The following is a 25287-nucleotide window of genomic DNA, read 5'->3' as shown; positions in this document are numbered from 1 at the left end:
AGAGCAATTAAACAGAAGTGGAACCAATGCTATTTGTCAAAGTAAATAGAATTGGCAAGGATTGCTAACTTCTCTGGTCCCTTAAGTGAACACAGAAGTCTTTACTCATCTTTAGTGAGGTATCTACCATTGGGAATTACACTAGTTCATTGTTACCCTGTGCTGAGTTTATCTATTGCTGCTGGAAATAACTGGCTTAAACATGGAGGATGATCACGTAACATTAGTTTGTATAACTTGACCCTTGTAATGCTACCTGCTGCTGCGATGCCAGTAGAATCTGGAGACCACATGTTATTTTTAAATGTGTTGTGTCTTACCAACAAAGATCAAGCACAAGAATTCTGGCTGCATTTCTCCAACCCCATAGTAATGAGACCTATTGTAACATCTAAGTGCTTCCCCTTTTAGGGTCAGTGAGGGATGGTTAGGATGGCTTGAATTACATTGTGGTGTACAAGGCAGTGAGGAAACACTCAAATTAAAACTGATGGGGAAAAATGTTAGAAGTTATCATTAAAGAAGTTATAACAGGCTACTTGGCTAAGCTCAAGGTAATCAGGCAGAGTCAATATGGTTTTGTGAAAGGGAAATCATGTTCAACCTCTTAATCATGTGCTGCGGATGAAGAGAAACTGGTGGATGTACTGTACTTAGATTTCCAGAAGGCATTTTATAAAATGATACATCAAAGGTTATTTTGGAAATGAAAAGCTTATGGTATAGAGGAGGGTGACATTGGCATGTTTAGAAGATTAGCTGGTTAACATGAAGAGAGTAGTTATGAATGGGTCTTTTTCAGGTTGGCAACATGTATTGAGTGATATGTCAATGCTGGGACTTTGACTGTTTACAATTTATATAAATGACTTGGATGAAGGGATGCTTGGAAATTTTTCGACACAAAGATAGGTAAGAAAGTAAGTTGTGAAGAAGAAATCTACAAAAAGATACAAATGTGTTTTGTGGGCAAAGGTCTGGCAAATGGAGCATAATGTGAAATGGTCCATTTGGGCAGGAAGAATAAAAATAAGCACATTATGGTGAGAGATTGCAGAGCTCTGAGGTACAGGGGAACCTGGTGCATGAATCACAAAAGGCTGGTTTGCAGGTACAGCAAGTAATTGGGAAAGCTGATGGAATATTATCATTTATTATGAGAGGAAGTGAAACCAAAATAAAAGGGAGGTTATGCTTCAGTTGTCGAGGGCACTTGTGAGACCACGTTTGAAGTACTGCATGCAGTTTTGGTCACCTTATTTAAGGAAGGATGTAATTGCATTGGAAGCAGTTCAGAAGATGTTTACAAGGTTAATAGGTGGAATGGGCCTGTTGTCTAATGAGGAAAGATTGGACAGGCTAGGCTTATATCAGCTAGAGTTTAGAAGAGAAAGAGGCAACTTGATGGAAACCAGACCCTGAGGAGCCTTGACAGGATGAATGTGGAGAGGATGTTTCCTCTTGGAGAATCTAGAACTAGGTTCACTGCTTAAGAAATAAGGGTATACCCCATTTAAAATGGCGATAAGGTAAAATTCTTTGAGGGTCATGAGTCTTTACAACTCTTTTCCTGAAAAGATGGTGGAAGGCAAAGCCTTTGAATTCTTTAAAGGCAGAGATGGATAGATGCTTGAAAAGCAAGGACGTGATAGGTTATTGGAGTTAGGTAGGATGTATAAGAACAGTCATGATATTAAATGGTGGAATAGGCTTGAAGGGCTGAACGGTCTACTCCTGCTCGTTGTTCATATGTTCACTCCTGGACAGTTATTGTTGAGAGGAGTGGATTGTAATATATTCTTCAAAATAATTGCTTATTTGAGACAGTTCGATGGTAAACAATCCAACTGTTCTCAAATTGTTGCAGATTAGAGCTGATAGAGAGGAAAAAATATGTGGAGCATGCCAGTGTTAGCTGCTGCTCTCAGAAAAACAGCTTTTGAGTAAAGTCTGCCTGATCACGCCATCTGCAAGGTTCAGGCCAAGGAATTGGAGGAAAGGGACAGGAAAACCATGTTTGTGTTTCTCTGCCAGCCTACACTAACAGGAAGTGCGAGAGAGGAAATGATTGATGTGAGATTAATAATCAAGTTGTTGCGTACAAAAACCCTGTCAATTTGACCAGGAGCAAAGCCTAAACATAATATTCAGCACCCCCAGAATCTGAACCCTCATTTATGATAAAGAAATCAAAGGTGAGGCCCATGTGCAGGGCTCAAGAAGGTAAATCTGCAAGAACTGATTGGGTGACACTAAACTTTTACACGCCCAGACAAGTAAGGAAAGGCTTGAAGTAAGGAGCTGCACAGTTTGGAGTGCTAGCTAGAGTTTGATTAGGGCAACCTGATGAGTCTGTGGAGAAGGTTTCTCAAAGTCAAAGGCTGCAGACAGCGGAACTTCAGTCATTGGCACACTGTTTCTGTGCAGTCAGTGTAGTAAAATTGTTGTCACCCTTTAATTGTTAAACATCGTTAACTATTGGAGGGCATTACATCCCTCCAGTCATTAAATTGCTAATTTTAAGCTTTTTTGCCTGTCAGCCGTGTTGTTACAATAAGTCTCACCCTGGTGTTTGGAGAAGGTGGGAGAAATTCGTTCCGTTTTATTAGTTCGATGGAGTTACTCTCTTGTTTTGGTATCGGCTGAGGTTATTCATGAAGGGCTGCCTCTTGTGCAGTCTGTTGACCACGTCTATGTTAAACGTTGTAGGCTGCACTGACTTGTCAATCTTGCCCCTCACCTGAAGTATGATAATAAAATGCTGAGCAGAAGTGATCTTGATTATTTCAACCTCCATTGTAATTTGCTCTCCTGTCCTTCCTCAATCCCATTTACCCTTCTTGTTTCTCTTGTCCTTGTGCTGCACATTGGCTCTCTTGGTGAAAGATGAGGCCAGCTAATGACCTCTGTATAATGATCTCTTTAATTCTTAACACCTCTTTCCCATTTCCCTTGAACATAAACACCGCCTCAGCTTTCTAAAACTACTCCTTTTCACCTTGAGGATTGATGTGATCTGTGGAAAACTGTCCCTCATCCTTGCTCCCTTCATCACAAACTCCACCTTCCCCTTCTCTAATGTGTATACAATGTGTATATAATGTGCCCCCGCTGTACACTGCTTTGTCCTGTCTCAAAGTGCCTACTTGTCCTTTTTGATCATCCTTCCAACCATTCTTGTCTCCCTTCTGGAGTCCATTTTCTTTTTTGATCTGTAGCACCAAGATCCAGCAGGAGCAAGACCATTATTAAAAAAATACCAATTTGATGACTGATTTGGCAGAAGATATCAGGTATACCCCAGCCTGCCAGTTGTGAGTTTCTCAGTGGCAGGAGGCAGCGTGCTATTCGCTGGTGGTGGAATTCTCTGGTCCCACTGCTGTCAATAGGATTTCCCATGAAGCCACCCCACACTGCCAGGAAAGCCACAGGCAGGGGTGCACTGCTTGCGGGACCAGAAATCACACTTGCGACCAGCTGTTATTTTCAAGGCAGAGTCTGAAGGTTGCTGCAGTCAGTATAGGGAATTGTAGTTCTTGATCACTGCCATTGGGTGGTGGTAGAATACTAACACAGCAAAAAAGAGAAGGTAATGGAGAGCTGTGGAGTTGTGAGGAACAACATTCGGGCCCCAGACTAGGACACTGGCCTGGTTTCTCTGTCCCTGTTTTCAGTGGATGTGAAAGCCAGTGGGGACAGAAATTCCAACAGGAGTCTGCAACCAGCTTTTGTGCCAGCAGGATTTTCCATCCCCATTGTCCCTGCCAATGATATAATGGGGTTCCTGTCATGAAAAGAAAGATTGGAAACGTTATTACCATATATTTTCAGATCTTTAGTAATCTTCCCTGCTGTATTGTCCCTCCACCTAAGGGGTGTTCTTCCCCCTCCAGCGTTTACCCAACAGTGACCTGGTGAACAGTTCCTGCTAGGGGTACACATTAAGTATGCACCTGGGTAAGGGGGAGGGGGTTGCACTGCCACAGAGGACAATGCCAGGGATGCAGCGCTTCCATTGTAGAGGTTTGGGACGTTTACATAGGCCTCGTTGGGTGGGGAAGAGTTCCTGTGTGGGAGCAAGGTATCTATTTCTTTAAATGTTTTTATGAATAGGGCACTTCAATCTCTTGAAAGCTGACATTGCTGGTGGGGTTGGGTCTGGATGACATTGTGAGACCTGCTTCATTGATGTTTTTTGCCTAAACGTCAAAAAATATGACAAGAATAGCCAGCAAGCTACACATCACTTTTCCTGCCTGAGTTGACTCTTAGACCAAAAATGATAGAATTCTACCCAATTTCTTTTCGCACCTTAGCGCAACAGACTTTTCAGGCTGTATATTTCCAGTCTTCAGTCCAGTCACATAAGTATCTGATCACTCTGCCTCATGGCTGCTGCCTCTCGCGCTTACACTGTGAAACCACAGACATTAAAGTAACCTTATAATATGAGAATTGCAACATTCACACATTCATCAATGCATCACATTTCACTGAAGTGTCACTGTGTGAATTTATTGCACAATGTTCACCTGAACTGTACAGCAGTGTAATCCTGCACTCTGTCCTCCACACACTGAAATATTGTAAAGGTGTGACAGGCATGTCATTGTACAACATTTAGAGCATAGTAATAGTGGATGCAGGTCTGTTACTGTGCTGCACCAGAGCACACTGTTGGTAGGTACAGATATCACCATAATACTGGGCTAATTACTGGTCTGTCACTATAAGCTGGGCACATTACTTACTCTATAACTATGGTGGAACATTGAGCTGTAGAATTTGGAATGTATTGCACTGTTGATTTTGCTGCCTTGAATTTGATGACAGCATTCGATACTTGCTGATAAAACTGGCAGCGCTTTGTTTTATTTCAGACATTTTAGATTAGAATAACTGATTGTATTACAAATATAACTTGGGGCAAGCTCCTTGGTGACATTGAACCTAGCCAAGGGAGTTTAGAGGCCTGGTTTATTACTCTTCAATGTCACAGCACAGTGTTGAGTGTAACAGCAGCTGTAGCTGTCTTTGACCTCTTCACTCTTAAAGGTGTCAGCAATTTCCATCATTATGAATGGGAAATGACTGAGTGATTGCAATCTGACTCATAGAGACAGGGTTAAAAGGCAGAAAGTGATCTGTTTACGTGGTGGATTGCACTGCCACTGTCCTCTCTAAGGACCAGCAGTCTGTAGTAAATACTTCCGGCACAGTTTCCCCTCATGGTGCAGCACAGACCCCACGGTCAGTGTCGCTGCTGAGTTCACTAGCTTCCCACACAGGTCTCCACACGCTTGGCAACCAGTAACTATGATCTACTGGAGACTGCTGGTGACATGACAATAGCAGAGGAGCTGACACACGTTTACGTAACGTAATTCAGGACATTGGGTTCCTGTCCAATGTGAATACAGTTGACTGGGTGGGCTTAACCCACATACTACTCAGGGCATTGTAACCTATTGTGTTGGCTGGTCTGTGCTCAAGGACTAGTATGGATATATGGAACATAGTCCATTTCAGATATCAAACAAACTCCACAGATACTGCATAGGATAGGTACAGAATAAAGTTCCCTTCACACTATCTCATCAAACTCCCAAGACAGTTACAGCACAGATTCAGTGCACAGTGAAGCCACCTTTGCAGTGCCCCAGAGTCTCCACTGTATGCCCCCTACTCAGGGCATCAAATAAAAGGCTGAACATTTGGTTTCATTGATTTATTATTGTCACATGTATTAATATACAGTGAAAAGTATTGTTTCTTGCCTGCTATGCAGACAAAGCATATGGTTCATAGAGAAGGAAAAGAAAGCGCGCAGAATGTAGTTTTCCAGTCATAGCTAGGGTGTAGAGTAAGATCAATTTAATGCAAGGTAAGTCCATTCAAAGGTCTGATGGCAGCAGGGAAGAAGCTGTCATTATGTCGGTTGGCATGTGACCTCAGACCTTTGTACCTTTCACCTGATGATGGAAGAAGGTGAAAGAGAGAATGTCTGGTGTGTGTGGGGTCCTTTGTTATGCTGGCTGCTTTACCGAGGCAGTGGGAAGTGTGAACAGAGTCAATGGATGGGAGGCAGGTTTGCATGATGAATTGGGCTACATTCATGACCATTTGTAGTTCCTTGCGCTCCTACATTCCTCTCCTGCATTCGTCCTCTCCTACACCAATGTGTTTCTGTTTTCCAGACCAACTGTACTATGGATTGTGAATGATCCTGACAATTTGCCTGATTTAATGGAGTTTGATCATAGTGAGATCCCCTCCCACCTGCCAAGTTGATTCACAATTTGTAATTTCAGGAATTTTGTTTTTATCCTGTGGATTGAGGCTGGACAGAAGTCAGGGAGCCTTGTGGACTGTCAGTATCTGTATTTATATGGTAATTAAACTTGAGAAACAAAGTTCAACATCAGGGACAAAGACGTGCCTTGGTGTAATACTAAGCTAGCTCTGTATATTAGAGGGTCTCAGTGGTTAAGGCCACAGATCAGAGTATGAGGCTAAGGACTCCAAGGGTTAAATTGGAAGGAGGGATTATGTTGAACTAGGATTGTATTCCCTGGGATTTAGAAAGTTTAGGTGAGGTTTGATTTCAAAGTCTTGAGTAGATTTAAGGGGAGCTAGTGGGGTAGATAGAGACTCATTCTGCTGGTTGGGGGAGTCTCTGACTCAGGGCCACAGTCTAAAAGTTAGAGCCAAGACTTTCAACCCAAATCAGGAGCTATTTTTATACACAGGATGGTAGAAGTCAGGAATTCTCTCCTATAAAAGCAGTTGATATTGAATCAATTGTACATTTTACATCTGAGATTGATAGGTTTTTGTAATCAAAGTATTAACAAACTTGGGGCAAAAGCAGGTATATCATGATAGGTCAAAGATCAGACATGAACGTATTTAAATCTGTGGGTTAATGTCCTCCACTTCATGTGCTCCCAAGGATATGAAACTGAGAGATACTGGTACAGATCAGAGAGCCTCTAAGTAAGGACACATCAGTGATACTGAGTTCGTTTTGGCTGGTGGTCTGTATTCCTGCATTAAACTGAAGCATGTCAATTTGCGCTTTCTGTTTTAGCTACATGACAGTTCTCAAAGGGTTAAACATTTTCAGTTGGCTATATTGTTACTGTGCTATTTACCTTTCATCAATGTTTTGATTTTAAAAAAAATTAAACATTATCATTCAGTGTCCAGACTTGCATGTTTGAGTGTAGGGAGAGCGGGCCCAGCGTGTTGGGCTGCGTTCAGACTGAAATGCTATGCCTGAACGCACCTCTGCTCGATGTTGTGTTTCTGGGTGTAGAAGGTGCTCCAATAAACCTAGTTAATGGAGCTTGAAACCTTCATGTCAACAAGTTGCTGTGACGCTTGGGAATTACTTTCTGCAAAACTGCCTGGCCTCACTCTGTCCTTTCTAGCTCCTCAGTGGCTCCTTAGGTAACTGCATCAGGTGGTGTGGTACTTAATAACAGGCTGAGAAGCCTAAGTTGGCCCTAGTTGGATTATTAGTTGAGCTCGGGTGGTGGGAGGGAAGGGAGTGTCCACATTATAACGGGTGTTGTGTTGTATGGATCAGGGACTAGAAATATTGCCCCAAGACTCCCGTCTTTACCCCTGTTAAATAGTATACGTGCATTGAGTGAAGGCAGGTTGAGCTGGACTGTGACACCCTCCATTGTCAAGCAACCTGCTGTCACTCTCACACTTGAAGAATGGGCATGTGGTTGAGCACTAGAAAAAGAAGACATTTCATTTATTTACAGCCCATTTCTCAGAGGGTGATCCTCATGGTTACGTCAAATGTTGGGTTTGAGCTGCAGTGACAATGAGAGCCAACATTCTAATATACAAAACCATGAGCTTTCTTATTATGCTGCTTATCCCTTTATCATAGTTGCATGACTTCCGGATGTCTCAACTCTATAATCTATACTTTTGAAATGTCATCACTGTTGTATTGTAGAAAACATGACAGCCAATTTGCACATAGCAAAGTCTTATGAACTGCAAATGATTGCCAGATCTGTTTTAATTGAAATATAAATATTGGCTGTGATAGGAGGGATAATTTCCCTGCTTACTTGGAATAATATCAAATGATCTTTTATATTCATTTGAGAATATAACATCTGATCCAAAAGACTGCACCTCCAATACTCCCCTGGTATTGTGCTGCATTGACAGCCTGAATTCTGTGTTCAGCTATCAAGGTTTGGGTTCAAACGTCACCTGAGATGAGAGTGCTATCAACTGGGACATGACACAAGGTAGTCAGGCACCTATAGAATTGTGATCAGTAGAGGAAACGCCTTCGGGGCAGGTACACAGACACTGTGATAGGAATTCTGTGGAATTGTCTGGGTCACAGTTCATCAGTTAAAGTTAATGTCAGTTCTTTGGTCTTAAATAGTACTAATGCCAATAATATCAAGCACGATCTCCCTGGGATTATAAATCTTGGAATATTGGGGGAACTAAGTGTGAAATAGCACTAATCTCTTACTTCCTCAAGACAAAACTAATTCTACAAAGTTTATTTCTTCAAAGATAGTTAACCTTAGCCTAGGGGGATTAGGGGATGGAGTCATTTTGGAGACTGGCATACTGTGAGACAATGAACCATCGCTAGGCGGTCAGTCATTGTTATAATTTGTGTTTAAGTTGTATGTACTAATTGTTACATACGAAATAGAATTTCCTTCAGCCTCAATATCAAAGTAGTCCATTTATACTGTCAGCTTGCTGTAATTCCTTTACTGCTGTTCTCCAGGCACTACTCTCCTCCACTACCCTTCCCCTCCCTCCCCTCCGCCACTTCAAAGTAGAAAATCAGCTTGCTTCTGTTAAATATTTCACTCGAGTTCCCTGCCAGCAAGCTAACCAGGAAACTTGCCTCTGAGTTTCCTCCTGTTGTGGAAATGAGTTATAGAGCAGTCCACATCTGGGCCAAACCATCTCCTATTTCCCTTCCCAGCTCCCATCTAAATATAAATTGCAAACAGGAAGAATAGACTGGCTAGGTTCACAAACAGTACTGACGTTTCTCTGAGTTTTGTTGGATATTTTTACAGTTCAAACACTCCCGCTTTCCTCTCAAAGGTCTCAGAGAGTTTGACACTGCAGCCATGACATGAATAATTACACGTCGATCAACCTTCTTTTAAAAAGGGATTATACTTGTATAGTTCTTGGAAGATTGTACCATCAGACAAACAAGAAATTGAACTCCTATTAGTATAATGTGCTTCTTAAAAACCTCAAAGCTCAACAATCATTTCTGAAGTGCAGTGGCAGCAAACACACTAACCATTTTGCATAAAGTGAGATCCCACAGAGCAACTATATGCATGACTAACCATTTGGCTTTGATACTCTGGTTAGGAGAGGGATTGTTGGCCCTTTTTGAAGGATTTTCAATATCCTTTTGAGTAGGCTTCATGGCCTTGATTAAATTTTGTGACCGTTGGAATATACCTCTGACAGTGCAGCACGCACACAGTCCCTATCTTGCTGTAAGTCTGAAGTTATGCTGACAATTTAAAAGTTAACTTGAGACCAGACCTAGAGGTGTACTGTCAATTTAGTGTTGCATAGTAGAAATGTTAACTGTGAAGGAAATGTGATAATGTAACACTGGATTAAAGAAGCCGTGTGTAATGAAGTCCCATGTTGTGTAATGTAAGGTTCTGGAAATAGATTAAAGTTGCCCCAGGGGGACAGAATGTGTTAAAGGCTGACACATGGTGAAATTGGTGGAAACTTGGTGTTTTATGATCCTGCTGTGCTCCTCAGTACAAAAGCAGAAGACTCATTGAACTGGTTCTTTTGCAAGTTTCTGGTGGGAGACTGTTGTTCATACACACAGTTTTATTGAGTAAAGTGAGTGATGGGGCTCTTGTAGACAAATGAGCCAGTTCATTTTTGCAGCCACTTTTCGGAAAGTGATCCTCAAGGTTACTTCAAATGTTGGATTTGAACTGCACAGTGACAATGAGATCCAACATTCTGATATACAAGTCCACACAAGCTTTCTTGTTTTGCTGCTTATCCCTTTATCTTGCTGTCTGTGTTTTTCCATGCTCCTGGAATATTCTAGTAATGTAACAAGTCAGATTGTATCGTAGAGTCAAAGTTCCCATGATGTGTTTTCCAAGAAAAATGATCAAGTGGGGAGTTACTTTGGGCCTGCTGCTACAACAATGTCTACTTTTAATACCCTCCACAGTCAGTGAAGTTCTAGGAATATTAAGGCTGGGAAAGAGGGCAGTGGCAGAATGGCAATGTTACTGGACTGGTAATCCAGAGGCCCAGACGAAAGCTCCAGAGACTTGAGTTCAAATCCCACCGCGGCAACTGGGGGGATTGAAATTCAATTCGTTAACAAATTTGGAATAAAATGCTGATGATCATGGAACTGCAAAAGTTGCCAAAAACCCACCTGGTTCACTAATAACCATTGGCTCCTTCATTGGACAAAATATGAAGCCTTATGTAAGCTGGCCTACATGTGACTCCCAGGATCCACAGCTATGTAGTTCCTTAATTGCACAGTATCAAACCTGTCCAGAGAAAAGCACGGGGGTTGTACCTACACCACTTGCATTTCAGTGGTTCAAGAAGCTGGTTTGTCATCACATTCTCAAGGGCAGTTAGAGTTGTGCAATAAATGCTGACCTTGCTGGTAATGCCCAAGAACCAGTAGAACTAAAGTAGGTTAATTTTTGAGGTGTACTCCATATGCCTCTCCAGAAACGTATTCAGTTATTGACTTTATTTGTCCTTCCTTACAAGTCCATTCCCTTTCAGTGGAACAACACCTTTCTCAATCTACTTCAATGTCAGAAGTTTCAATCAGATTACCTATGAAAAATGCTCAACCTTCCTGATTCCAAATCAGAGGAAAAGTAAATATTGGGTTATCACTTTTGTTGCTGCCCTGATCTCACATTTAGTTATGGTACTCCCATTACTTTGAAATGATTAGAAATCCACATGTTGTATAAAGTGTATTATAGGTTGTAAATTGCACTTTCAATTGAAAAGAAACTGTACATGGATTTGCTGTTTACAGAACCAGTAAATCTATTTACAAAATGAAGGATATACCTGTGAATTCACATATCAAAGTGGGATCTTGGGTGAGATACTGGCAAGGGCACCACCACTGGAGCCTGGATGCTGGGGATATGTAGTCAATGTGAAATTCAAGAAAAAAATGGGGAGAGACTAGAGGAAGGAAAGATGCTGGGAGCAGTTGTTGTATTTGACCTCACTCCTTCAATGAATGAAGTTCCCCTGACATTTGTGGTCTTAATTAATGATGTACATTTATTTCAGCATTATAATGTGCTTCCTAATATTTGAAATGAAAGGGATAATCCACGGTCACCTTTTACCTGCTGCCTCTCCATGTTTTAGTAATGATGCCCATTGCAGTCAGAACACATTTTCTGGAGTATTTTAAAATAGTTGTGCTCATGGGCCACCTAGCAAAGAACTGTGTTTTCTGCAGCTCATGTGAAAAATTTAAATTCTGTTCTGGTTAACTTACAAATATCTCCAGTTATTGACACTGATGATTCCCTGTTTTGATTTAGGATTGATCCACCTATAAGGCAACAGTGTTAGGAACGGCCCTTTCCAAGCTTTCAATCCCACAAAGTTCAAACAGGGAAAGCTATTGACTTAAAACACCTGAAACAACTGGAAGCAGAGCTCTTGGGTGCTTGTGGGTTAGTTTCCGGTATTTATTGGCTGTATATGGATGTTAATTTGAGGAGTGCTGTATTAGAAAGTCATTCTTTGGGGCAGCAAATGGAAGTTATCAACATGAAATTGAAGCTGAGCGTTCCTGAAATATACTGCAGGTCCATCAGCAAATAGAAGGGAAACAGATGACAGAAACACTCTGTTCAAGTCCTTCAGAACTCCATCTAAAAACAGTTACCTCTTTAGAATTGCTGACTCACGTGCACATTCCACTAACTGAGTGCACAATCCAGGCTGCATTGTTGATAACGATATCTTTTGGGGACCCAGTCTACTTGAATAGACAAAAAATATCTCCTGGTACCTGGTCTTATTCAAAAAGCAGATAAGTTCACCTGATGTCAAGATTCTTCTCTCAATTAACATCTTCAAAAGCATATGACTATCTCATTTATCTTATTTGCTCTTTGAAGTACCTTTCTGTGCACAAATTGGCACTGTTTGTCTCCATAGCTATGTTTAAGATACTTCATTTGCTGTGAGTGTATTGAGACATCCTGAAGATGTGAACGTTTACTTTTCAATTCAAGTTCTATATTGAGCAGGCATGGTGAGTGATAGACTGTCATTCCAAGGGAATTTTCAGTGTGGGGTTGGTCAAAGTATCACTCCCCTGTATCCAACAATGCTAGTCAGGAAATCCATGATTTTTTTTGCGTATGGAGGTTGCTCCAAGATACTTGGTTCATAGGAGCTGTGAAGTGATGGGGTGTAGTAGCAGTCAAGAATGTGGGAATCATCCCACACTTGTTTCTTGCTCTGATATTTGTTAAATCAGTGCAGTTTGTGTAATCTTACAAAACTCCATGCCCAATCTAATGAACAGAAAGAGTGCAGAATTTGAATTTCAGTGGTTGCATTCTTACTTTTTCATTCTCGGACCATCCAACACCCTCCCACTGAGGTCAGCAGCATTAAATCAAACTGCATTTTTCCTTTCCCAGCCATTTTCTATAGTTAATTTTCCCTCGGTGTAAACAATCAGAGATTTGTGATAATACATTAATTCATGTTTCCAGTCCTTATCTGTCCCTGGAGAAATATCCCAACAGTATGAAATGAACCCCACCTACAATGCAGCTCCTGCTGGCCATATCCAGCTGCCAAAAATAAGAGCCATCTTGCCCCATTACTGCTTTGCCCCATTGCATTGTGAGAATGTTTAGGTTGGTATTGAAACCATTCTCAGTACAGAGAGGACAAATTGTTACTGCAAGAAACAAGAGTATTGTTGTTGTCTATAGTTTAGCCTGGAGTATGGGAGGTTTCATCTCTCCAGGATGCAGCATTCCTTGCATTTCTTAAGTCCCTTGCGTGTGTTTCTCAGAGCTTATAAAAGCAGCATTTTTTCTACTGCCATAAATCACCATATGATTATTGATGAGTACTGGTATATACCAGTAATCCTGGCTTCCTGTGAAAAATGTGCCTCCAAGTGTGGCCTAAAGAAAATCACATGGTATTTTAGTTTATTTATGGGTGTCACAAGTAGGCTAACATTAACGCTGCAATGAAATTACTGTGAAAATCCCCTAGTCGCCACACTCTGGCGCCTGTTCAGGTACAAAGCAGGCAAACTTAGTATGTCCAATGCACCTAACCGGCATGTCTTTCGGACTGTGGGATTAAACCGGAGCACCAGGAGGAAACCCACTTAGATATAGGGCGAACTTGCAGATTCCCCACAGACAGTGATCTGAGTCGGGAGTCTAACCTGGGGCCGTGGCAGTGTGAGGCAGCAGTGCCAATCATCGTGCCACCCTAACACATCTCAGAAGTTCTTCAAAGAAATTTATATTAATCATGATACTCATGAAGGTTGATATGTTTTATAATTGTATAATGAATGTACATTATGCAGTGCTAGAATTATTTCCCAGATGGGTAATGCTCTGCTACTTTAACCACTAGGTATGACTGTAACACTACATTCTGCACCCTCCCCTTCTCTATGTATAGTATGTTTCGTATAGCACGCAAGAAACAATATTTTTTGCAGTAGACTTCTACATGTGACAATAAATCAAATGAGCCTGTTCAACACTTGGCCTCTGCTTCCTCCTTGCCAATTGAATGTACAGAAAATTATCAGCTGATAGCTCTTTTGTGTATATGTTGTGGAGATGTTGGTTATAAGATCATCTGGTAATTTCTTGCAGCAGGGAGAGAGTGAACACTTTTACTTTAAACTGGGTCCTGTGAAAGTTTGTGCAGAGGGGGGAAGGGAAGGTGAATGAACCTGGAAGTTACAGTTGACATTATATTACATGCATGAAGCTGCAAATGTAAAACTTGAGCTCCCAGTCACCTGCATTCCTTCATTACACCTGCTGTCATTCTTTCTCCTCCATTTTTTGACTGTTAGCCCATGACTTTTCTCCACAGTTGTCACTTGTGTGGCTCCAACACAGCTCCATGCTCTCATGGTTATCTTCCTGTTCCTACTGGTGCACCTAAAGACTATATTCTTGGTCGTCTCCTATTTATTAACCATATGCTGCTGCTCAGTGACATCATCTGAAGACAGTGTTAATTTTCGCATATACCCAGCTCTACATCACTACTTCTCTCAATTTTGGCAACAGTGGCGAAGTTATCAGATTGCTTATCCAATACTGAAAATTTTTCTCCAATGATACAGTGGGAAATTTGAAGCCATTGTTTTCCGTCCTCACTCCAAACTCCATTCCCAAGCTACCAACATCAGTTTTCTGGTAGCAATCTAAGATTAAGCCACTCTATTTGTAGCCTTGGCGTCACATTTGAATCAGGTTGAGCTTCCAGACTCCTTTTCGTGCCGTCATTAAGACGGCCTATTTCTACTGCTGTAATGTTGCCTGGTTTCATCCTTGCCTCAGCTTGTCTTCTGCTAAAATCCTCATTGATGTCTTTGTTACTTTGTTAGCTTGACATGAGTGCACCAATACACTCCTGTCAGGCTATGTCTTGATTTTAAATTCTCATTGTTTTCAAATCCCTCCCTGGCCTTTCCACGCTCCCTATCTCAGTAATTTCCTCCAGACTCTGAGATATCTGCACCCCTATTGTGCCAACTCCATCATAATCACTGCATCTTTGGTAGTTGAGCCTTTAGTTGCCTGGGCCCCAACTCTGGAATACATTCACTGCATTTCTCCATCTATCTACCTCACTTTTTTCCTTCAGAACCCTCCTTAAAGTCCGTCTCGTTAACCAAGCTTTTAGTCATCTGACCGAATATTTTCTTAGTTTGTTTTATCATGTTCTTGTGGAGCATTTTGCTACATTATCATGATGTTAAAAGCAGTATATAAATATAACTTGCTGAGAGTTCAGTCTGCATCCCTACAACCTGGGTACTATGTGGTTCACATCATTGTGCTGTAAAACTGATTCGGAAGCTCTTTCAGGAGAAAACCTGTCTGTACCCTGACTGAAAGAACTATTCCTAGTCCCATTTTCTTGTTCTTTTAATTTTTTACGTTTTGCTTTATTTCATTCACCCCTTTTTTCCTACTGTAGTTCTTAATAAGGCAAAGCAGGACTTGTATTTTACTGGGCTTTGCATGAAACACTGAGCTATAATTGGCCTCATTAGCTAGAGAGGAGAAAATTAGCTAGGGCTGTACAGCTTGCGTATAATTAATAATAATTGAAATAAAAATTAAAACTTGAATCAGATGCAGCTTCCTGTGGCTCAGGTGATGCTAGGAGTTCATGTCCATTAAAGAGTCAGGGCTAAATTGGGCAATTGATTTTATATTGGAAAGTGCTTTGAGTAAAGAAAGGTGATGAGTGGGTGTAGGATCAGGATGGACTGAAATCTCTGACAAGCACCCTACCAACATTTGCTGTCTAAGTTCACACAATAGCTAGTTAGTATCCACGGAATCATATTGAAGCGAGGGAGAGAAAATTAGCTGAAGAGGGAAGTGGGAGCACTACTTCACTTTGAAACATTTAAATATTCTTAAAACTCCATGTGTTTATTTCAGACAAAGAAAGCCTGATCACAGACAGTGGGAAGCTGCACACGCTCGATATCCTACTGACGCGCTTAAAAGCTCAGGGTCATCGTGTGCTCATTTACTCCCAGATGACACGCATGATTGATCTGCTGGAGGTAAGGAGCGATCTGATTCTTACTGAATAAAATGTTACTGTTCAAATTGCAAAAGGAAATACCAGAGCGGTGAAAAAAATGATACCTGCATTTCAGTTTGATGACTGCGTCTTTGGAACTGATTGAGCAAAGAGCCAGCAAACCTAAAAGCCTGTTGCTGCACTGTTATAATTTCTCTGACTACAGCATTGAGGGCAAACCTCTCAATTTTGAAATACTGACTATTTGAGTTGTTACAGCTTGTTTTTAGGTAGCAATTCCTTTTTCAATTTGAACAAACCTTTTTCCAGGTCCTAATCATTTTCTCCAGGGTATTATGAAAGGGATAGTTCTAGGCAGAATAATGAATTGATTTTTGGAAAATCTCATGAGACCATGCAGTTCACAAATCTGAGATAGATATGTCTGAAAGAACAGAAATGCTGGGTGGAATTCTGCCAACACACCCATAGCAGGTGGAAACTGGCATAAGCCAAAAACTAGGAAACCCACCAGCGTAGAACAATGTTGCAATTCTTCCACTGACTGGTTAATGGCAGGTCAGTCATCCTGGAGGTGTGAGCCTCATTTGCACTCCATTAAAACAGCTGCCTGCCAGTATCCTGTCGTATCACATGATTGGAAGACCTGTCAGTGGGAAGTGATGTCAGTGACAAACTTGATTGATTGCTAAAGAGTGACATGCTCAAGGCTCAGTTTGTCAGAGATTTCAAGGTGAGTGCGCCCAATCCTTTCTGCCATAGTGTTGTGCTGCTCCTGATGCACTGTTCACCAGTTTCTGCAATCCATCTCCATTCTGAGTTGGTGTTTGTGGACAACACTGTGCTGCTGTACCCATGGATCCTCCTGTGTCACGTTTCTGTTCAGTATTGCACCTGGGGTTGGGGACTACAATGTTCTTCTCCTTCTACCCACCCCCCTCTCCAAACAAAAGTCTGAAGTTCAAATGAGGGTGATGTGCTATGTTAGGGGGTTGTCTTGTGGGCTGTCACAGAGAAGGGGAGGATGAAGACTCAGGATGGCAGGTGGGGGGGGCAAAGAGGTGGCTGAAGAAGGCAGAGGAAAGACAGTGGAGGAAAGCTGGACCCCGACAAGCCTGCATAAAAAGTTCTCAAACAGTGGTGGGTTGGGACGGGGATCAATGGGCTACCACATCCTTTACTGAAGGGCGATCAATGAAGAGTCAAGAGGCAGTCGATAGAGGCCCAAATGGGTCATGGTCATCTTGCGTGTGATGAACTTGGAGTGGGGGAAATGGTTCAGTCGAGATTCAGACATCTTAAGGCTGCTAGCCTTTTCCCTCTGGTTTGTTGACATTGTGCACAGTCTTGTGACAGGCAAGTGGGCTGGACAGAATGAAATGTGCTGGACTGGTGTTAAAATATGGCGCAAGGACCTTCATACCCAGCTGCGGGCAAGTGGTTGAATCATGCGGTCCTGCCATTCTGGTTGGTGGGGCTGCAGCCACCACACTTAGTCTCAAAATGGGAGAATTCCTCCCACTGTGTGCATGAGAATATTATCTACCAAAAGCATGCCCTGCTTGTATGATTTCAACATCAGTATGTCCTCTTGTTCAAAAGCCAGCTGGCACTTTGCTCTCACATGGGTTGGCGCTAAGGTTTGTATCACACACCAGGATCTCTCTTCACTTGTAGGAACCATACTCCGCATCTCCCTCATCCCTTATCTCCTTCCCACGTTCTTATTTACAGTCAGCCCAGTAATGGCCTTTTCTTAGGAAAAGTTTTTATAATTAAGTTTTGGTGCTCAAATCAGGATAGTTTTGGACTTGCTTGATTTCTGCGTGCTCACTGATGATGATAGAAAACAGGTCAGTCTTCATGGGTTCTCAACATCTTGAACCAAGGGATATAAGGATATTCTGCACCATCAGATGAATCAAGATCCATGAGAAAGGGGAGAGACATGATCTACCAATCAGTACTCTGAAGAAGCATTCTATAGGAACTGATAATGCTATCCTAGGTTTGGACTAAACGTTTCCAAATGGGATGGCTGAAGGATAGAACGCAAAAAGTGCAATTAAAAGGGATCCTTTGGATATGATGGAATATGGCAAGTGATGTGCCTTATGGATCGACATTATAAATCACTTTTTCAACTCGCCTGTTCATGATTTGGACAGAGGCACACGGAATGAAGTGGAAGTTTGCCGTATAAATAGGGGGGCACAGGAAACCAAGGATAATGTGTGGGATCGCAAAAACTAGGGTAGAGATCATAAAGTAGGCATTTATAGTTCAATGCAAAGTCGTGTAAAGTACAATTTCCAACAAAGATCCACAAAAGGGAATTTACTCAAATTGCTAATATCTTTATATTGTATATCTTTATTTATATCTCTATATCTGACTAGATTCAGAAGGCCAGAAAAATAGACCTTTAATAATGGGAAGAATGCTGAGTTAAAAGCCAAATAAAAAGAACGGTTTGTGTTGTATAGTGCTTTTCTTAGCCCCTGGACATAGTACTTTACTGTCGTTGAAGTACTTTTGCAATGGATTTATTGTTATAGTGCTTGATAGACTAATGGGACTGAAGGTTGACAAGTCCCTGGGACCGGATGGAATGCATCCCAGGGTACTGAAAGAAATGGCAGAAGTAATAGCAGATGCGTTAGTAGTTATTTATCAAAATTTGCTGGATTCTGGGGAAGTGCTGGCGGATTGGAAAACAGCTACTGTTACGCCGCTGTTTAAAAAAGGTGGTAGACAAAAGGCGGATAACTACAGGCTGGTTAGCTTAACATCAGTAGTTGGGAAAATGCTAGAATCCATCATTAAAGAAGAAATAGCAGGACATCTGGAAAGGAACGCTTCGATCAAGCAGATGCAGCATGGATTCATGAAGGGAAAGTCATGTTTGATGAATTTACTGGATTTTTATGAATACGTGTCTAGTGCGGTAGACAGAGGGGAACCGGTGGATGTGGTGTTTTTTAGATTTCCAGAAGACATTTGATAAGGTGCCTCACGAAAGGTTGCTGCAGATGGTTAGGGTACATGGAGTTGGGGGTAAAGTGTTAGTGTGGATTGAGGATTAGCTATCTAACAGGAAGCAGAGAGTTGGAGTAAATGGTTGCTTTTCTGGTTGGCAGTTGGTGACTAGTGGCGTGCCGCAGGGATCGGTGCTGGGGCCTCAACTGTTTACCATATACATAGACGATCTGGAGGAGGGGGCTGAGTGTAGGGTAACAAAGTTTGCTGATGACATGAAGATGAGTGGGAAAGCGAGTTGCGTGCAGGACACAAAGTCTGCAGAGAGATTTGGATAGGCTGTGAGTGGGCAAAGACCTGGCAGATGGAGTGTAACGTTGGCAAATGTGAGGTTAGCCACTTTGGAAGAAATAATAGGATGGAATATTGTTTAAGTAGTGAGAAGTTGCAGCATGCTACTGTGCAGAGGGACCTGGGGGTCCTTGTGCACAAATCGCAAAAACTCCGTCTGCAGGTGATCAAGAGGGCAAATGGAATGTTGGCCTTTATCGCGAGGGGGATAGAATATAGAAGTAGGGAGGCCTTGCTGCAACTGTACAGGGTACTGGTGAGGCCGCAACTGGAGTACTGTGCAATTTTGGTCCCCTTATTTGCGAAAGGATGTATTGGCCTTGGAGGGAGTGCAGAGAAGGTTCACCAGGCTGATACCGGAGATGAGGGGGTTAGCTTATGAGGAGAGATTGAGTAGATTGGGCCTATACTCGTCGGAGTTTAGAAGGCTGAAGGGGGGATCTTATAGAGATGCATAAGATAATGAAGGGGCTAGATAAGGTAGAGGTAGAGAGATTATTTCCACTTAGAAAGGAAACCAGAATTAGAGGGCGCAGCCTCAAAATAAGGGGTGGCAGTTTAGAAGAGTTGAGGAGGAACTACTTCTCTCAGACGGTTGTGAATCTCTGGAATTCTCTGCCCATTGAAGTGGTGGAGGCTACCTTGTTGAATATGTTTAAGTCACGGGTAGATAGATTTTTGATCGATAAGGGAGTTGAGGGTTATGGGGAGCAGGCAGGTAAGTGGAACTGATCCACTTCAGATCAGCCATGATCTTATTGAGTGGCGGGGCAGGCACAGGGGGCTAGATGGCCTACTCCTGCTCCTATTTCTTATGTTCTTATGAAAGATGGCAGCCAGTATGCACTCAGTGAATGCATATTGATAATCTGTTTTTGAAAACCTGGAATTTTGTGACTGAGGTAAGAGCAATGATGTCTGGGATTCTGGGTTTTATTATGTAGAGATTGTGCCGAAATATTGTGCTGAACCTTCATTGCCAGTGCTTCTGTTCTTAGATCATTACTAATGGAATTTCAATTAGTTTTATGATGCTCTATGAAATGTTATGTTGTATCAATGTGAATTTGAAGATATACCTAACAGGACAGTGACCATGGAATGTGTTTTGAACTGTATACTTCTGGGATGAAGTATTGCTGGGTTCAGTTAGTGACTGGGAAAAAGAATTCTAGGGCTCTGTCGCACAACATGATATCTATTTATGATGCAATCCCAGCCTGTGACCTGGGGAGTGCATCAGGAAATCTAGCAAGAACAGTTGAAATTACCTAGATCGTGAGTCCTATGTGGCTTTTTACCTCCTGTGAATTTCTGGTACAAGCTGTGGCTTGAGAAGCTCCACATTAGATGTTACAACTGTGCACTGTGTTCTTTATTGTCTTGGGTAAGTTTTGTTCTGACATAGTGTTGGTACTGCACCATCCTGCAGTGTATGCAGTAGCCAGGTAGAACACATGAGTCTGTTTGGAGAGAGCTACTATTTCATTGTCTATCCCAGTGCAGGCCTACCAATGAGCTGCTGCATATTCATATTATTGTGTGTGGTGACAGTAAGAAAAACAATTGCACAGAAGATACTTTGGTTTAATTCCCCTGGACAACTTCCCATGATATTCATTTATTGTGCAGAATGTAAAAGAGTAATATTCCAAATGGCACAACAATGCTTCCTAACTTGATTACTTAAACCACAAGATTTCTCCTGGGTTTTTCATTATTGCTAGAACCTGGTATATTTGACCATCACCTACCCACCTCAATCATCCATTTCTGTAACAAGATTCCTCCTCTACATAACATGGAACTGAGTATCAGGTAGTGGAAAAATACAATTGTTAAAAGTAGATCCTTAATCAGAACTATATATGGTTCCCACCAGAAGTGAAAACTTCTGCGTTTCTCTCTTTGCCAATATGTCTTACACTTCCTTTAACTCTCTCCACGTCTCGCACCATCTCTCTGAGGTTTCCCGATACTGCTACTTATGGGAGTCCCCCAGAATGAGCTGTTTGTCACCAGAGTATTGCTGCTAGCAATTTGGGAGAAATGGTCCTTGTAATTATGGTTCAACTGGTGCAACATTCTGGCTGTCATAGCTTGCAATCAAACTGCTATATATGGGTGCTGCTGTCCCTCGGCTGTTCAGAGACACTGTTTCCCCACTAGTTGTAAAGATAATAGATCTGAGAGTCCTGGGAGAGGAAGAAAGGCAAACTAGGGAAGAAAGTTTGGCAATACTATGATAATGCAATATTGTATAATTTGATCGGTTCTCCCAGTCACATAGCTTACGTGCTGCCCCCTGAGGACTAGACCACATCATCTTGAAGCTGGGCTTCGACAATAGTGTGTGGGATTGTGCATCACTGCGTCAAGAATTCTCTGTAACTCTGAGACCATGCGAGCATTTAAGTACTATTTGTGCCTCCTCCCATCTTCTTCATCCAACAATTAACAGCATAACCTTTCATTTCCTGCTCTGTCATATACTGATCTAGTTTCACTTTTATGTGCATCTGTTCTGTTTCTCTGAACAACTGTCTCTGGTAACAAGTTCATTATTCTCAACACTCTGAATAAAGATTGTTTCTTCTGAATTCCCTGTTGGATTTCTTTGTGACTCTTATATTGGAAGTCTCTAGTTTTGCCTCAGGTGAAAAATTATCTACTACCTCAAATTTTTTTATAATTTAAATATCTCTATTAGATCACCTCTCCACTTTCTGGAAAGAGACCCAATCTGTTCACTCTTTTGATAGGTATATTTATTCGTATAAAATATTTTTGCACTATTCCAGTGCTTCTAATATCCCCTTTATATAATATGGACCAGAACTCTCAAGGGTGATCTAATCAAGATTCAACAACACCACCTCCACAATCGTCCTTAACACTGGTGCTCCACAAGGCTGTGTCCTCAGCCCCTTACTACACTCCTGATACACTTTTGACTGTATGGTCAAATTCCTCTCCAACTCGATTTTCAAGTTTGCTGATGACACCACGGTTGTGGATCATATCTCAAACAATGACAAGACATAATACAGGAAAGAGAGAATCTGGTGAACTGTTGTGACAACAATAATCTCTCCCTCTGTCAACAAAACAAAGGAGATAGTCATTGACTTCAGAAAGCGTAGTGGAGGGTATGCCCCGTCTACATCAATGGGATGAAGTAGAAATGGTTGAGAGCTACAAGTTTTTAGGTGGCCCTCCATGCGGACACTATTGTTAAGAAAGCCCACCAATGCCTACTTCCTCAGGAGTTTAAGGAAATTTGGCATGTCCTCTACAACTCTCAACTCCTATAGCTGCATCATTGAAAGCATTCTTTCCAGTTGTATCACAGCTTGGTATTGCTTCTGCGCTGTCCAAAACCTCAAGAAACCACAAAGGGTCATGGATGAAGCCCAAATCGATCGCTCAAACCAGCCTCCCATCCATTGACACTGTCTACAACTCCTGCTGCGTCGGAAAAGCAGCCAGCATAACCAAGGACCTCATGCACCCAAGACATACGCTCTTCCACCCTCTTCTGTCAGGGGAAAAAGATACAAAAGTCACAGAGATCATGTATCAACCGAGTCATAAACAGCTTCTTTCCTGCTGCCATCAGACTTTTGAAAGAACCTACCTTGCATTAAGTTGATCTTTCTCTACATCTGGCTATGACTATAACACTACATTCTGCACTCTCTTGTTTCCCTATGTACAGTACGGTTTGTATAGTGTGCAAGAAACAATACTTTTCAATTTTTTGGTATACTAATATGTGTGACAATAAATCAAATCAAAGCTAAAAATTTTTAGTTAATCAAAGCTGAAAATTTTTGGTTTATCAATTGCAATGGATAATGAAAGAATATTACACAGATTTGGGTTATCAGGATAAACCCATGACATGGTAATATGGTGCACACTTTTGCCCACAGGATAAGAATGACTGAGCTACACAGCATAAGAGAGCCCTTGTGGGGTCCAATACAATCGGTCAGAGCCTTAAGCAGCATCTCAGAACCACTGAACAGTGAAGGAGATGAAGATCAAAATACAATCTCAAATCCAAGACAGGGTGTGATAGTGTAGACTCACTTAGGATAACAGGAACAGAGCAGCATAGCCTCTCAAAATACAGATAAAACAGTCCAGGTATCTAACTGAACTGTTGGGCCCCACAGGTAACAGGGTACCTTCCAATAGGAGTATAATCTTCATACTTACTGAATACACATTTTCAAAATAGCTGCTACTCTTACCTACACAGCCAAAGGAAGTAAGAAATATTGAGACACAGATTTCAAAAAAAGAGCCAATAAGCCAAATATTCTCGCACCACACGTGGGCTCACAACACAACCAGCCTCATTCATCTCCATCCATACTAGAGTTACTGCTTAAGCCCCATTGTCAGTTGGAAAATTTAACCTGTCTTCTGCCAAGGAGAATCCCACCAACCAGAGAAAAATAAATTGTCAAGACATCTACAAACAGGATATTGTGAGGAGATATAATCTTCCCGACAAGTTGAGGAGAACCCTAAAGGACTAAAGATAACAAGATGGAGCCAATAACAGCCATAACTTATCCAGATAACAAAAAGAAACCTATGAGAGAAGAACACCAGGATGGGACTATAACATAAGACCTTGTTTGACAGTGTATGCCAATGGTTCTCGTCCTTTTCAGTAACACTGCACACTTCAATAGGACAAACAATTCCACAGCGTATCCACTTTCTTTCAGATGAATCAATTGCTCATAAACACCAGACTCACTCACTTTTACTGTGGTTACTTTCTTGATGGAGAGGTTTACAACATAATGCATACCATTGCAGCGTTTGCCAACTTCTCCGCAGATGAGACATTCAGCTAAGGGCCAAGTGGTATCTCCTGTCCATGAAAATCCACAGGCCATGTTCCTCTCGTACTGTTTCTGAACATTCTTGCCTTTTTCTCTTGGGATTCAGATGCTTCATCAATGATTGAATAATCAGAAGAATCAAACTTATCCATTTCTTCTTAATTCCTTTGTCTAATATATTCCCCACTGGATTGGGGAATGGACCTAACCTTCCCACCCAAGGTAACCTTAGGACAATGACTCAATTAAAAGAAGGGCCAATGGCCAAGGAGTATTTCCCCTGGGCTTCAAACAAACCAAACTGCGCCTATTTCCAATCACACCGGTGGAACCACTCAGGCCCTGTCAGCACAGGCACCCTGCTAAGACTTGTATTATTAAAGTACACTATATAATCCATCATTATAAATACCAGGATTACAATATAAAAAAGATAAATATCCCATAATTCTGGTGCCATATAACCATGATGTGGAGATGCTGGCGTTGGACTGGGGTAAACACATCAAGAAGTCTCATAACACCAGGTTAAAGTCCAACAGGTTGATTTGACAGTAAACCCACAATCTTTCGGGGTTTGCCCCTTCGTTAGGTGAGTTAATTTGACCTAACAAAGGAGCAAACCCCGAAAGCTTTTGAGTTTGCTATCAAATAAACCTGTTGGACTTCAACCTGATGTTGTGAGACTCCTTGCCATATAACCATCCCAGCATGCTCCTCGGAATGATAGAGACCCATTATCTGTTCACAAACAAAGAACTATCTCTAAAACACACACTGGACCCTAAAGATTTAAATTTGACAAGGGGCAAGGCCCCCTTACCCACTCTACTTCTCTGATATGCAGAAAAACTAAAATTAAATGTAAATGGTAACACACTCTAAACTAAGGTCTCCCTTATTCCACTTCCAGAACATACCAGTGGATGCATTTAATTATGAATAAATGTAAATCCCTAGCTGAATAACAGGATTAAAGGCAAGATATGCCTCAGTGCTCATATATCAAACACCCCTGTCAGGATAGAAGGCTACAATCACAAAAAAAATTATAAAAGCAAAAGCCTTGACAGGATTCTCGAGCAAGATTAAAGATCCATCCATAGTTTCATCAAGGTCTCAACATCTGTATTGTGTTGTCACTCAGAAGCCCTGGCAGAGGAAGACCTAGGCTCTAGCAGGTGGTGAAGTCTCATCGAGTTGAGGCTGCCTCCTGCCTTTCTCA

General features: G+C 41.7%; 1 protein-coding gene across 4 annotated transcripts in view; it reads left to right on the top strand.

Annotated features, from left to right (window-relative positions):
* ino80 (INO80 complex ATPase subunit) overlaps nt 1-25287 on the top strand; it is a 210204-nt gene that overhangs the window by 131151 nt on the left and 53766 nt on the right. For all 4 annotated transcript variants that reach the window (XM_080202971.1, XM_080202972.1, XM_080202970.1 and 1 more), the window contains exon 27: nt 15759-15886. In XM_080202971.1, the coding sequence (XP_080059097.1) occupies nt 15759-15886 (128 nt within the window). The remainder of the gene's footprint in view (nt 1-15758; nt 15887-25287) is intronic.

The sequence above is a fragment of the Carcharhinus amblyrhynchos genome, chromosome 14 (genome assembly GCF_965287045.1).
Source record: "Carcharhinus amblyrhynchos chromosome 14, sCarAmb.v2.hapA, whole genome shotgun sequence".
NCBI classification, from domain to species: Eukaryota; Metazoa; Chordata; class Chondrichthyes; order Carcharhiniformes; family Carcharhinidae; genus Carcharhinus; species Carcharhinus amblyrhynchos.
The sequence above is the reverse complement of the archived record's forward strand: the minus strand, read 5'-3'. Positions and strand labels throughout refer to the sequence as shown.